This window comes from Nanorana parkeri, unplaced genomic scaffold (assembly GCF_000935625.1).
Source record: "Nanorana parkeri isolate BGI_ZX_2015 unplaced genomic scaffold, ASM93562v1 scaffold503, whole genome shotgun sequence".
NCBI lineage: Eukaryota > Metazoa > Chordata > Amphibia > Anura > Dicroglossidae > Nanorana > Nanorana parkeri.
Window position 1 is genome coordinate 444,623 of NW_017306771.1, and position 15,443 is coordinate 460,065.

Genomic DNA, 15,443 nt, shown 5'->3' on the forward strand with positions numbered 1-15,443 from the left:
TGCACACCACTATTTTTTTTTTCTTTTTCTTTTTTACTTCTACCGCTCCAAGCTTGCTCCTGTGATGGAGTGCAATCTCAATACAAACTAGTAGTCCATCACTGGAGACACTTTTAAAAATGTATTTTTTTGTTTATCCGATTAACCGATTAATCGAACTTAATAATCGGCTAACTAATCGATTTTGAAAATAATCGTTAGCTGCAGCTCTACTTAAAAATACATTCATATACCTTAACCATTGCCAAAATGTACCTTATTTGTGCATAAATTGGCTGTAGACGCTCAAATTATCTCTGAATTAATGCCGACGCTGTCCTTCCTTCTGGAGGGTGGCTACTTGTGTTCTCCATGGTCTCTGTGTATGTTGTAAAGTAGCCGCCGCCCCAAGCTCGCTCCTGTGCTGGACTACAATCTCAATACAAATGAGTAAACTAAATGTGAGATTGCAGTCCATCACAGGAGTGATCTTGAAGCGGTGACTACTTTACAACACACACAGGGACCATGGGGAACAAAAGTAGCCACCCTCCAGAAGGAAGGGCAGTGTCTGCACCAATTCAGATATTTGAGGATCTACAGCTGAGTGATACACAAGCTACATTTTTGTTAATCGTTAAGGTACTTTAATGTTTTTTTAAGATCTAGATCTACATTAGTGTCATTAAGTAATACAAGTCGGTTTTCCCCTGACCCTGACTGATTGCATAGTGAATGAAGAGCAGCACACTGAGCTCATGCTCTGTTACTCTGCTCTCCTCTCAGATCAACATGTTGCTTTTCACACTTCAGCACAACTGATTTGATTCTTGTGCTGCTTCTCTACCTGCCAGTCTAAACGTTGCTGTATAGTGGATTGCAAGAGGCTGATAACCAAGTCAAATCTTACATTTAATATACATTTAGTTATGTATTAACGATTAGAGATCTATAATGATTTGTCATTTGCATTCCATGGAGTTCAGCTTCATTTTTTTTTTTTTTTCATGTTCACATTTATTGGATCTTGTTTTCACAAACTTGAAGCAGTGACGGCCTTACTCCACTCATTATTTAGTATTCCTGAGTGCAGTGTGTGGGAATTTCCACCACTTTACAGACAGTTGTGTTCTGTGAAGGATATGAAAATCTGTGCTCACATCACTGGTCTTTCTCATCCTTGGATCGATTAGTAGTCACATACATGGCCATAGAAGAGAACAGTCAGCTCTATAGTGGATGCTTTGATACTGAAAAGTATGGTATAGCTCACATGGCCTAGGAATTCTAAACTGGCTCACAGTACATGGTGAAACAAGAGTTTCATTTGACCTCCCCAGGTGTTAATGTGTGGCATTGTTGCAGTTCTAACAACATGGTAAACAATGCAAACTCCTGGCATGTAATTGAACAGTTTTTTAATTCAAAGTGTGTCTCTGGTATAGGTGAGTTTTAAAAGGCTTGCTTCTTGGTGTCATCTACTGTAAATATGGCTTAGAGCATACTGTATTGTGAGCAGCAGCTTTCATACCACTTTTAACACAAGGTATGTTATTTAGGAGCCACTGTGAAGCATTTGACCATTTTTATAACTTTTCATTGGCAAAATCAGTGTTGGTTTCATTCAGAATGCACATTTATGTTTGTAAAGGGCTATCACTATGTTTACTCTGCAGTGTGCTTATGTAAATGCAAGGGAGGCGTATTCACTGCATGTGTATTGAAAAAAAACAGCAGGGGACCTATCTGAGTCTCAAATGGTCGCAAATGAGGAAAATTTCTCAACCAAATAACAGCCGTTTCTGACCACATAAAAGCAGACTGTTGGTGCCATACTTTATGTATAAGGAATCAGAATTTCCATGAAAGACAGACAGTGGGTACGTGCATGTAGACTGCTATTGGTGTAAAACTTTAGAGTAAAGTAACGTTATAAAAGAATGAGCATATAACAGCCATTCTGGTAAACATCAAGGACAAGCCAGTTTGATGTCTTTATGCCTGTACTCTAAACTTTCATCCGTTGCCTTGCAGGCCTCCAGTCATTACTCTGATCTTCCAGTTCTCCAAATCCCAGGAAATAACAGTGCTGGATACACCAAAAATGCAGCAATGCTTTGTTTCACTGCTAATGTGTGGATTTATGCCATCATCTGCCATGTCCAGCAGGAACCTTTGTTCTTTATAAAGCTGAGCATCCACAGATCACTGCTGTCAGATGCAGTGCAGTGATGTCGATTGAGAGGTTCATGAATCTTCACAAGGGCAGCTGTAAAATAAACCTGTTGTGAGAAATATGTAGGCTACCACTGCTGGCCTCTCCTTCTGAGGATGCCAATCGCCCCACTGTCATGTTGATGCATTGGCTTTAATACTTGGAGTCTCTTACCTCCAATAAGTATAGCGATAAGGAATTCTGGCTTTCCTTTGAAATGCACTTGCTGTAGAGTATTGCCAGTTATAGTTTTAGGCAAAATGTGAAATGCTAAAGTGTTTCGACATGTCCTTGTATTGTCCCTATAACTAACATCTATGCAATTGTAGCTGGTGGATTCAGGAAGCCAGAAATTAGACTGGGTGCAGCCAAAGGCCGGTCATAAAAGCCCCTGATGGGGGAATCCATTCCTTTGGCCTCATCCTAGTTCTACAGAAGTGACACTCAAAGCTGAATAGGGTTGACGTCACTGCCTCTGGAACGGTATACAGTCCATAAGTCACAGAAAAGCTATGTGCTTCACAGGATCAGTAAATTGTGCTTTCCCCCTCCCCTCCTTCCTCAGGCTTTATTCACACCATCTCCAGATCAGATCTGGATGCATTTCTGCAAACAAGGTCATATGTAGTTTTAATGCGTTCCAGCGCGGGTTTTGTCTCTGTTGGCTTTTAGGTACGTTCCAGTGCTTTCTCGTTCTATTGCATACACTTTTTGTGCGTTCTAGACCAGAAAACATGTGACATGTTGGACTTTTTTTTTTTGAAAGCCATGGAACTGAACGCAATGGTGTGAACTGCACTCAGGAAAAAAAAAAAACATTTGAATCTATGGGAATCTGTTTTTAGAGCAGACCAAAAGCGTTCTAGTCTGGATCTGATCTGGAGATTGTGTGAACAAGCCCTTAATGTTATATTACATTTAAAGACTGGCTCGGTCTTCATTGTGAAGGAGAATCGAGCAAATAAACAAGAGCATTTATGTATAAAATGTCATTCCTTACTGAGATCCTCATTGTACCAAGTAGTAGACTCTTAAAACTGTCAGATCAAGAAGTCTGATACTTTGGTTGCAATCTATACTGATATTTTTCTTCATTTCCTAGTCTTGCTGACCTATGTTGGACAGAATAGGAACTGAGGGTAAATCTCCGATCACACAGATCATATTTAAAACCTTACAAGAGGTTCTAACACCTTCTGATCCAAAGCTAATAAAGTTTTGACTTGAGTTTGGCTTTGATAGAAACTTCATCCAAAAGGTGGACATGTGTAACTAAATAAAATTAATCTCTTGCCTTTTTTTTTTTTTTTTAATGATTTCTTTAAACATTTTTAACCTTACTTTGCATTAGTTGGACAAACTTAAATGTGCTGCTCTTGTTACCATTTAATTATGGTACATATTATGGTTTTGAATTGATGCTGGTTTGATCTATGTGCTCCTTTTTAAATTTATATCAGTTTGATCTGATCAGCTATAAATGTCAGGCCCTTTAAAAAAAGAATTGCAAATAGATTATTATATCCATGCTTCAGCGCCTGTTTCTGACCTCACATAGTTATAGGAAGCATAAATCTGCTGTCCCAGTCTCTCTAAAATAGACCTTGTGTGTTTTGCTTCTTTCATGTAGGATGGGTCAAATCTTAGTGCCAGCCAGAGAGCATATGCTCCTGAACAGCTGCAAAAACAAGACAACCTTTCCATTGACACACAATACTACCTGTCACAACAAGTCCACCCAGTGGTGTCTCGAATCTGTGAGCCCATAGACGGGATAGACTCTGCTCTTATTGCTGCATGGCTAGGTAAGTATTAACATACAGTAAGAAAAATATATATTTTTCACTAAAAATTATAAAGATTTTATCTGAAATAAAATGCTTTCTGTGTTTTTGTCTGTTGACTTAATTTGAAAGTTGATTGCAGTTTCTAAACATCCAACAAGCTGATAGTTTGACCTCTTGCAGGTGGTCACAACATCCAATTGGAAGGAAACCCTAGGCATGTACATAGCAATGTCTGCTGACAGATCTGTTTTAATGATCTGGGAGGTCCTGAGTATTTAGATTTAAACGTTGTAGTTTACCATTCCCTAAAGAATAAAGTAACCCAGTACAGATTTCGGATGGATAGGGATGACCATCTTCCACATCTGTGGGCGATTGTGTTCCATGCACAGGAATATTTGGGTGATATTCTTGTCCTGTACGGGGCAATGGACTTATCATTGATAGGGGAAGACTAGATAACCTTGACCCCCACTAGGATTTACTATAGACATACCTAACAGTTCTTTGGCCTAAATATAACCTTTCCCTGAATAAAGCATTAGCTTGCTATAGTGTACATAAAACCCTGCATGTTGAGGAATACATAGCTTAGGCTATTTTATTTATAAATGTGTATAAATGGTAACCTTTCAGTTTGTGTGCTATTGATCTAAAGTTGTGATGATCTCAGAACAGTAGCTGCAACACGTTCATATGGCCAATGAGTGAATGAAGACCAGATCCTCTCAAATACCATAGACCATATTTAAGATTCTTCAGTATGTGTGAGCATTTTGACATCTGGTCATTGCTTTAACACAACACAGGTCTTCCCTTTCACTTTCTCTTGTGATCTGATCTTTTAGCCTCTATATAAGCCAAGAGGGCAAATAGTGTTAAGACGAAATATGACTAAACAGCCGAGTATTGAAACGTGGGTGGAGATTTGTGTATTCTTTGTCGTTTTTTTGTGGATCCCAACTAATCCAGTTGGTTTTTAGTGCCAGCTTCTAGTGTATAATTACACTAGTGAATGGACATCTCTAAGATGTGGAAGAATTTGACATTTTGGTTGTCATTGATCAACGTATTGCCTGTGGCAATCAGATTTCCACTGTCGTGATTCTAAATCATGTCATCAGATAGAGAATTTGATTGAATGATGATGGCCATCACAAGTTACATTAACAAGTAGGGCTACATTTTTGTCATGTTTTTAGTATGTTGCACTGTTCAGTCTATAATTAAATATAAAGACCTAACACACCATGTGCATTCTACAGATTCAGTAAAGAATAACAAGGTTGTTTTTAGATTGTTCATAATTGTGGGAGTTCAGCTGCTTTTTTTTTTTTCTCCTGGAACCTCGGATACAATTTCTACTTTCCTTTTTTTTAAATGGAACCTTATACTGTAATTAGTTACATTATTAATAATTATTTTGCTTGCCACCAGGTGGCAGCACTGTCCACAGCAAGTCATATAAGCAAAGCATTGTTCGGTGTTTGTCTCTGGTGCGTTAATTTTATGTCAGCTAGTAAGTGTTACACCATCATGTTAATTTACAGACTGATCTGGATAATATATATAATACCCTGCTACGCTAGGAAATCACAGTTCTTAGAAGTTGAGTATCTTCTACTTGTTTCTGTTGATGGAAAAAAAAAAAGAGTTTCTAAGGTTAGGTTAATAGAAATCGGTTTCCCTTGAGTTCTTCAGGTAATTGTTTTAACCTTTTTTTTTTTCCTCAGAAAAAACAAAACCTCCCTCCTTGTAAAACATCAATTCTGTTTTCCTTCTCCAGGATAGGGGATGAGATAAAAGGTTAGGCTGCTAGCGACGGTGCTAAATGATACAAGCTGCCATGATCCAGAGAGTAAATCTGAAATAATTAACAGGGCCCAATTGGCTTTGTCAGTGTCATGAAGTGATAATGGAGCTGGGTGCAGAAATGAGGTTTCATCTCGGCCAGTTCTCAGGGTCTTCCCTTTCCATTGTTAAATGATAGTTGCAGACCCCCTCCCCGGGAGCTTAGTGTTAAGATTTTGTTTGGCAAACTGGGGGCCAGAGAGCCCTATGGCAGGTGGATGCAGCCTGCATACCTTTAAGAGCCATTGACCCATAAAGCATTTTGGGAAACTAGAGGGCATATCATCGTCCTACCACCCCCTGCTGTGCAGGTTTAAAAAGAAAAGTCCTGTGTATGTTCAGCAATGAACAAAGAGGAGTACATTTTGTGTTCCTCTCTAAGGCAATAGCAGACTAGATTAGCAAAAATATAAATTTTTCTTTTTATACCAAACGTTCAAGACCTTCTAGAAGTGTCAGACTTATTAATTAATATGCTATTGTTTTTGTGGTATAACCCTGGGAAAGCCATCAGATGTAGTCTCTGAATGATCTGACTATTGTAAGCTGTGATTTGTGCTGGGTTAGTGTGCATTGCACATCCATCACTCATATACAAACTATACATCATATTGAGAACAGAGTAGAATACAGCAAGTATTCAAAACTTTCATGGTGTTCTTGAAATGAAGGGGTTTAAAAGAAGATGCTGTATAAACTGTTCTAATATGCAGGTAGATAATAAATGCATTTAAAAGAATTTGTACTTTTTGTAATGCAAAAAAGGTTGGGCAGATTAAAAAGTATTTATGACCAAAAGTGTACTATGTAAGCTGTTAATGACAAGTTAGGACACGTTGATGCAGTATTACTGCTGCTTTTAATTACATTATACAATTATTGCAGTACAGTGGAACACACAATGAGGCATGGCAAAGCAGAGCTAAACAGGGGCAGAGGCAGATTTTTAACAAGGATAGATCATGAGTACTGCTCAACTGCTCTAAAGTAGCATGGAGACAGAATAAAACCTGATCTCGACCACTTCTTAATTATGAGACCGTTTACAGTGAAAATCGGCTGCATGATCAGTAATAAATCTGTCTCAGGACTCTGCAAACTGTCGCACTTGGCTTCCCAGGAATAGATGCACAATGTGAATGATCGCGGAAACTTTCCTGAAGGAGAGGCAGCCTGATTTGTGATTAGACTGCTTGCTAAATGTGGCCCCAATGAGCATATTGTCCAAATTGCAATTGCGTTATTGTAGTGTTTGTTTTGAGGACTTGGTAATCCTAAAGTGTGTGCAGTTTAAAAGTTCCTGGAAAGTGTTAAAGCAAAAAACTGATGTACAATTCAGGAGCCAGGAAGCAGATGTTTGCATTTGCAACAAAGTAAAGGCCTGTATTTAGCTTTTAATAAACAGCATGAGTATTTCACCATGACAAATATATTTCCATAAGTCGCACAAGTCCAGAAATCTAATGTGAATCTAATGTTCACATTAGAGGTGAGGAGATTAAGGGGGGATATGATTTCCATGTACAAAATGTTTAATGGTGGTAGCAACATTAGCGATAAACTGTTTAAAATTAACTCCGTTACAAAAACTAGAGGCCATCACCTAAAATTGGTGGAAAAAAAATTCCAGCACAAGGGGCGAAGGGGGTTCTTCACAGTAAGATCAGTTAGGGTCTGGAACTCACTGCCACAGGCGGTGATTTCAGCAAATAATGTGGAATTGTTCAAGAAACTTTTGGACGATTTCTTAAGGGACCGTAATATACAGGGGTACAGGTACTCCTAGAATGAGATCCTAATAGGTTGGACTTGATGGACTAATGTCTTTATTCAACCTCAAATACTATGTATATTTTAACTTGAAAGTGTTAACTAGATACACAATTATGAGCATTGAGCTCAATGTGAAGACTACATTTTATATGAAACATCCCCCCCGCCCTATTGCTAGCTACTTAAGTTGACACATTAAATGAGGGGAAAATACTTTTAAAATCTTGATGTGGAGACTGTGTCAAGAAGAGAGTCAGTCTTTGATTATCCATTTGTTGCCTATTTATGTCGCTTTCACACACTTAGCATCCAAGCAAGAGATTTTCTACCAATTAACACCTTTTCTTACACCACCTTGTTCAGATTGGTGGAATATGCTAATTTCCTGACTTTATGTAGGATTGCAGTTGTACACAGAGGTTTCAGTTGCCACAGTAAAGTATGACATGTGAGTTTCAAGATTTATTTTAAAGGGGATGAGTGCGTGTCGTCTTATGGGGTCATTCCACCCAAAATGTGTTTTTGTTTTTTTAGGTACAGTGAATAGAACCAGTGGACCTTTACACACAATTAGGCTTGAGTTATTGTCATAAGTAAAAAAAACTCTGTAGTCTATAAAATTTTTGAATAATAAGACTGACAAACTAAATAGGGCCATCCTGTACTTAAAACATACATTGAAGTTAGAATGTGTAAATATAGAATGGGAAAATAACAAATAAGGCCACTCTGGTACATTTCTTAGAATATATTTAAAGTCTAAAAGCTACTAGTACTGTGCTACAATTCAATGTTTCTAATGTGAACAAACATCATGTAAATTCGATTAAAATGTGCAAACACTTTTTGTACCATAGTGCTTGCTGTTGAGTCTACGTGCCACTATTTATCTACCTACTTTCCTTCTTTGGCTATATACCTCCCACAAAGTGGACTGTTTGTTGGGCAATCTGATAATTCCAGTGTGAGCAAATTAGGGCTGCAACAACTAATCGACATAATCGATTATTGAAAAAGTTGTCAACTTTTTCAATCGATTAATCGGCTTCGGATCAGTTGGCCCTGTTCACGGCTCCACACGCTGCGCGCCGCACCTCCTCCCCACCTCACGCTTGCCGCTGCCAGACCTGCCCGCCAGCATCCACGATCTTCACGCCGCACCTCCTCCCCGCCTCACACTCACCGCCCGCCCACATCCACGATAGGCACAGGGACGCGGGGAGATCTAGTAAGGAGGAGCAGGTGTGGGCGGATGACAGCCGCCGATAGGTCCGATCTCAGAAGCAAGTTGCTGGAAGACTGCTCAGGTAAGCCCGCACTTTCCCACACATGGTGCTCTATAATGTATTGCTGGGATTTGTATTCCTCTATGGCTGAATATACATTGTGCTGTATATTATACAGAGCAATGTACCATCAGCTATAGAGGAATACATTATACACTGCTGGGTACTCCTATATAGCTGGTGATATTCTGCACTGAGCTGTATTGAGGACTACAAATCGCAGCAATAATACATTATATACAGCGCAATGCGGAATACCACCAGCTATAGAGGACTACAAAACCCAGCAATAGTACATTATACAGCGCAATGCAGAATACCGCCAGCTATAATGTACTATTGCTGGGATTTGTAGTCCTCTATAGTCGGTGCCATTCATTGCTGTATAATTTTACACTTTCCTTTTCACTATATTGCACACCACTATTTTTTTTCTTTTCTTTTTTACTTCTACCGCTCCAAGCTTGCTCCTGTGATGGAGTGCAATCTCAATACAAACTAGTAGTCCATCACTGGAGCCATTTTTAAAAATGTATTTTATTGTTTATCCGATTAACCGATTAATCAAACTTAATAATCGGCTAACTAATCGATTTTGAAAATAATTAGCTGCAGCTCTAGAGCAAATGTTAGTACGGTAGTAGTTTGTGTATAGTACTACTTGCTATAATTCACTGTACTTTCCATACTCTAAAAAGAGTACCATAGAGGACAGCTTGGTTTATATTGTTTTACACTTTCTATTCATGGCCATTTCTTGGTATGTTTTAAATACAGCAGGGCACCATTTATTAGAAATGCTTAATTAAAAAAGTTATGAGACTACAATAAATTCTGGTTTTATTAGCATAACTTTGTATCCAAAAAACACAGAGGCCATCATATAGAACCTACCAAGTTTTTTTTTCTTCTTTCTGTTATTTTAGATGCTAGAGGGTTAAAGGAGAATTATGGGTTAAGTAAAAAAAAAAAAAAAATCACTCTTCCCCATAATTGAAGCCGACCTGCGACACTGAAGCAGTCACAAGTTGGCTCTATCGATCAGGATTTTCAGCGAACACATACTCTCAATCGCTGACATCCCGATCCTCTCTCTGCAGAGAGAGGTCACCGCTCCCCACAGAGATCCTCCTCCTTCTCCCCTCCTCCCCCAGCATTGACTGGAGGAAGGGAGGGGGGCGGGCACAGCTGGCTCTGCCTCTAGAGAGGCAGAGCCAGCTGTCAATCAGCCAGCGGGGTGGATCTAAACAGTATTGTTGCGATCTTTCCGTGCTGCGGCACGGTTCTGTGCTGCAGTTCTTCTGTGACCATTCTAGGGAGACCCACTCTCCCTTACGTTATGATGAGTGCATCTGGTAAGTTAGTGTTCCAACAACAACTTGTTTTAGCTTGTATAAGTTTGTTGAGGACGGTACATTGTAAGGTCCTTCAAGAGACTTGGACAGATGAGAAGGACTGCTATTTTGTGCAGTCTGTAATAGGGCTGAAACAACTAATCGATAATGAGAATCGTTGTCTCCTCTTCTGCCCCGCCCCATGCCTCCTCCTCCTCTGCCCGGGGCCTCCTCCTCCTCTGCCCCGGGCCTCCTCCTCTGCCCCGGGCCTCCTCCTCCTCTGCCCCGGGCCTCCTCCTCCTCTGCCCCGGGCCTCCTCCTCCTCTGCCCCGGGCCTCCTCCTCCTCTGCCCCGGGCCTCCTCCTCCTCTGCCCCGGGCCTCCTCCTCCTCTGCCCCGGGCCTCCTCCTCCTCTGCCCCGGGCCTCCACCTGCCTCAGCAGGTAGCTGTCATTCCTCAGTGAAGTGGAAAGGTGACACTAATAGACCCCCTAATGTCACCTTAAAGAGAACCTGTCATCTCAAATGTGCTATCACATAATGGGTTTGTGAGCCCCCCAATGCAATAGCAATGAAGTTAAATAAAAGCTAAAATAAATACCCCTTAAAAAGTTTAAGGTCTCCCGGGCCCCGCAAGCGTGTGCATACTAATGGAAACGCAAGTCGGGTGCACCTAAGTATGAAAACGACGATTGCACTATACGTCAGGTATAGCTGCGTGCACCAGAGTGAGAGCAATCATTTTGCGGCCATTATTTATGGTTATCTCTAAACTGATGGCCGGGCTTTTATTTATTTTAAATAAAAGTTTTTGGCCATTTTTTGGAGTTTTACCATTCATATTTTAAATCCAGGTAACTAATTTAAATGTCTAATATAATACAACCAATAAATAAAATATAAAAAAAGTGGGGAAAGTAATTTTTGGTTTTGGCCTGACAAATTCTGATGCAGTATGTGTGGTGTGGCACTCCAAACACGCAGTGTGATCGCCCACGCGGTACTGCAATTCCATGCGTTCCAGTGCTGTGCGATTGCAAAAAAATGTGCATACCGTTTTATTCTGAAAGTAAACTTTGTAACACTCCATTTGTGTATTTCATGTTAAATAAAAGATGATTTTTTTTTTCTTTAACCGATTAATAAAAAAAATAATCGGCCAACTAATTATGAAAATAATTAGTTGCAGCCCTGGTCTGTAAAACACAGCAAAATACTGTATGTTGGCAATATATAAATAATAGAAAAAAGATTGGAAACCACATATTAAAACAATTGCCATTCTGTTTGATTGCGCTGTTATTGGAGAGACAAAGCAAGCAATAGTTTCCATCTGCTTTGTGGAGCCTACGGTGTCCCATGGATTCCTTTGTTTGTTTATGAGGAGCGCACACTTTGATTTGAGGAAATCTGGCAACTCTACTATGATAGGTCATGTGATTGGGCTACTACCTTAATATCTTGTGTATCTGCCAAGAACTGGAGTTGCTTCCCCCTTGGCTACCAATCTGTATTTCTTAACCTGAAATTTTGAATCTGAGTGGCTGTGGAGCAATGTCTCCAGTTCTTAGTAAGAACATGTTAATGCATATAAACACCTACCTCTATGTTCTGTCACTTTGTGTTAAAACACTTATTGAAGGAGAACTGAGAAAAGGAGCACCACTCCTCCACGTTTCAGCACCACTCCTCCACGTTTCAGCACCACTCCTCCACGGAAGGGAATGAGCCCGGTGCTTGGGCTGGAGCACGTCCTCGATCCAATATGAGCCCATACAAACAGAATGAAAGCTAGCCGCACGCTGGATTTCGCTGGGATAGTTTATTGAAACTTGATCTCTATGACTAATCCCATGATTGGGTCAAAAGCGTCAGAGGGGTGGACTTTGGGTGGGACACCAGTAATGTGGTACAAGTTTCAATAAACTATCCCAGTGGAATCTGGAGTGCGGCCAGCTTTTCTTTTGTTTGTATCAATACTTAAGTCTTCATGCCCTTGGGAAAACGCGTTATAATATTGGTCATTTTTTAATGGTAATTTTTGTCACGTTCAACAGTAAAATTTAAATGTTGTAAAATGGTGTTAACTAGAGGTTTTATTTCACAATCAATGCAAAAAAAAAATTAAAAGCCACAACTTGTGTTAATATACCCTTAATGTTTTTTTCAAGTGCTGTTGCTATATGATCAGACGTACTGCAGAACATAAAAACGAAATAACCAACTCAATGGAAGAAAAAAAAATACTTTACTGAAATGAATATTCTTGGTTGTATATGGTGCTATTTTTATCACCAATGTTGCTCCAGATTAGCCTTCACACTTGAACCATTATTATGCTTTCATGTTGTATAATGCTTTCTGTCAATACACTGCATAAGTAATATTGCGTACTAGAGAAACATTAGCCATTCAATACTCTCATAAAAATCCTCAATTAAACAAGTGGATATTGCTTCTCATTGGTTTCTGACAGTGAGAGCGTAAAGCACTTGGTGATTGGCATGTACTCTGTGTAACATTCTACACAAATGCCTGCTCTAGACTTAAATGATCGCTTATACTCAGTTTAATTAGCTGTGATTTTCCTTTGTAAATTTCAGTAGGAAATCCTGTCCATAATCCAAACTCAGTACATGAATAGTGTAACTGTTAGAGAAACCCTGTCTGTCGCTTTTATGTGGGCAGTGCCCAACTGGCAGCCTGAACATGTAAAATTCCTGGCCTTCCCCTGCAGCCCCATGTGTGTAAAATGTGACAGCTCTCCTCATTTTACAAACATCAGAATAGTGCCAGCGAATGCAGCCAATCCTAAAACAGTAGCATAACTTGAAGGTAAGACGTCTTTTTATCCCCTACCTGTAGAAAATCAGAACTAAAAATACTATACGCATGCAGTTGTGTGTATAGGCATGTACATGTCTGTATATGTGTTAGTGGGGAAAAAAAAGGGAGGGTTTTTTTTAAAATTCATTTATATCATCTTGTAGAGAGAACTGTTATCATTTTGACGTTAGATGAGTGCTCTATGACAAAACATAAAACTTATAAGTGGATGAATAAGTTTTATAAGCATATAGTGTAACACACACACACACACACACACACACACACTCTGATCTGTCTGATAAGTTTATGTTCCCTGAAAATCTTTCTCTTCTGATAGGACTTGATCCATCACAGTTTCGGGTTCAGCATCACTATCAGAAAGATGAAGAAAATGAAGCTTTGTTGGGAGGTCCTGCTCAGATAACCGATGAAGAGAAATACAGAGACTGTGAGCGTTTTAAGTTCTGCTGCCCCAAATGTGGAATGGAGAACATATATGACAATGTTTTTGATGGCTCGGTTTGTATAGTTTTACTTTGCTTGTACACACCAATACACTTATTCCAGTTAGTTAGCACACTTGAATATGCATGTTCGGTTTTTTTGTTTTTTTTTTACATTAACTTTATTTGCCTTTTCACTACTTATTAACTATGAAATGAAACTGTTGTGGAATGTTTATTTAGGGCATAAACTATATGATCCAAAATCTCAGGCCATGCTTTATTCAGACGAACATTACATTGTGCACTATACCGGCACTGTTTACAGTGCACCAAAATCTACTGTCCTCCTGTGGCCCAAAACTCAGCATATCATGGGCTATTGCATGCTATTTGCTGACAGTTCAGAGCTGTGCTGCAGCCAGATCCTGGCAATATTATTGGGATCCACATGTTGACAGCTGACTGCCTATCTAAAGCCAGCTGTGCCTGTCCCTTCAGTCAGTGTTGGCGGAACGGAGATGGGAGGAGGGAATCCCTGCGGGGAGTGGTGACTGACAGCCACTGTTCTCTGCAGGGAGTCAATCGGGAACTGAGCTATCGGCGGGATGTTATCGCTCAGTTCTCACTGGCTATAATTATTGGGATGAGGTGTATTTCACTCTCCCTTTTAATACTTTAACCACTTGTTGACATGTTAAACACCCTTCCTGTCCAGGCCATTTTTTAGTGCTGTGGTAATTTGACAATCACTCCGTCATGCAAGACTGAAACCAAACTAATTTTACACTTTTTTTAGGCAGTTTTCTTTTGCTGGTATTTTAATAACCACTGGGATTATTTTTTTTGATTTTTTTTTTTTTTTTTTTTTTTAATGGGAAAAAAAGACCAAAACTTTCTGAAAAAGCTGATTCCCATGCTTTGCTATAAAACATGGCAAAAATAAAAGCGCAGCACAGTACCAAAACTCCTGAAATGGCCCCTTTTTGTAATGTAAGCACCATAATGTGACCTGTTTTTTTTTTTTTGACACTTTTTTGTTGTCGTTATTGAGGGGGGTTAATACATGTAGCTTGGTAATGATACACCAGATACGTTAAATGTACAGGTCACATGCAATGGGAAAATGTACAGGTCACATGCAATGGGAGGATGCAGAGTGGTTAATGTATAGCTCAGATCAAAGAAAGGATGGTGCTGACATATAGTGTGAAGCAGGGGTCTCAAACTCAATTTACTCAGGGGTCACTTGATAAATGTTTTCTTCCATGAGGGCCGCTCGCTAGATTTCATACTTTAAAGTAAAATGTAACTATATCCGGTAAGGTACTACGAACACTAATACACATACAATAAGGCCCCATTGATATCTGTAGGTTAAGGTGCAATTAGGAATTCCTGCGTCAGAAACATGCGTTTTCCTGCAGCAGGAATGCCTAATCTGGTGTTTACAAGGGGCATCTGTCACCCGTTCAAGTTAATGATCAGGTGACAGCAGCTGCATCTGAACGCCTGCCCACCACATGTAATACTATGCGATATGATTACATAAGGTTAGGAATCACTATCCCCAGACGCATTGATTGTGCATCCAGGGAGTGTTTTCTAACTGCATGTAATCATATCGCATAGCATTACATGTGGTGGACAGGCGTTTACATGCAGTTGCTGTCACCTAATCATTAACTTGAACGGGTGACAGATGCCCCTTGTAAAAGCCACATTAGGCATTACTCTTCAGGAAAACGCAAGTTCCTGATGCAGGAATCCCTAATTGCACCTAATGCACAGGTGTGAATGGAGCCTAATGCACTCACCCCCCATACACAAAAAAATACTACCCCTGCACAAAATAATGCATTCCCCCCATACACATAAAATAATACACACCCCTGTACACTTAAAAAAAATACCCCTGTACAAATAAAATAACACCCCCCCCCCCCCC

General features: G+C 39.7%; 1 protein-coding gene across 1 annotated transcript in view; it reads left to right on the forward strand.

Annotated features, from left to right (window-relative positions):
• The window catches only part of POLA1 (DNA polymerase alpha 1, catalytic subunit), a 282,895-nt gene that overhangs the window by 104,853 nt on the left and 162,599 nt on the right, over window positions 1-15,443 (forward strand). Inside the window, exons 32-33 of the mRNA XM_018561137.1 lie at window positions 3,825-3,999; window positions 13,390-13,571. Of these exons, the coding sequence (XP_018416639.1) occupies window positions 3,825-3,999; window positions 13,390-13,571 (357 nt within the window). The remainder of the gene's footprint in view (window positions 1-3,824; window positions 4,000-13,389; window positions 13,572-15,443) is intronic.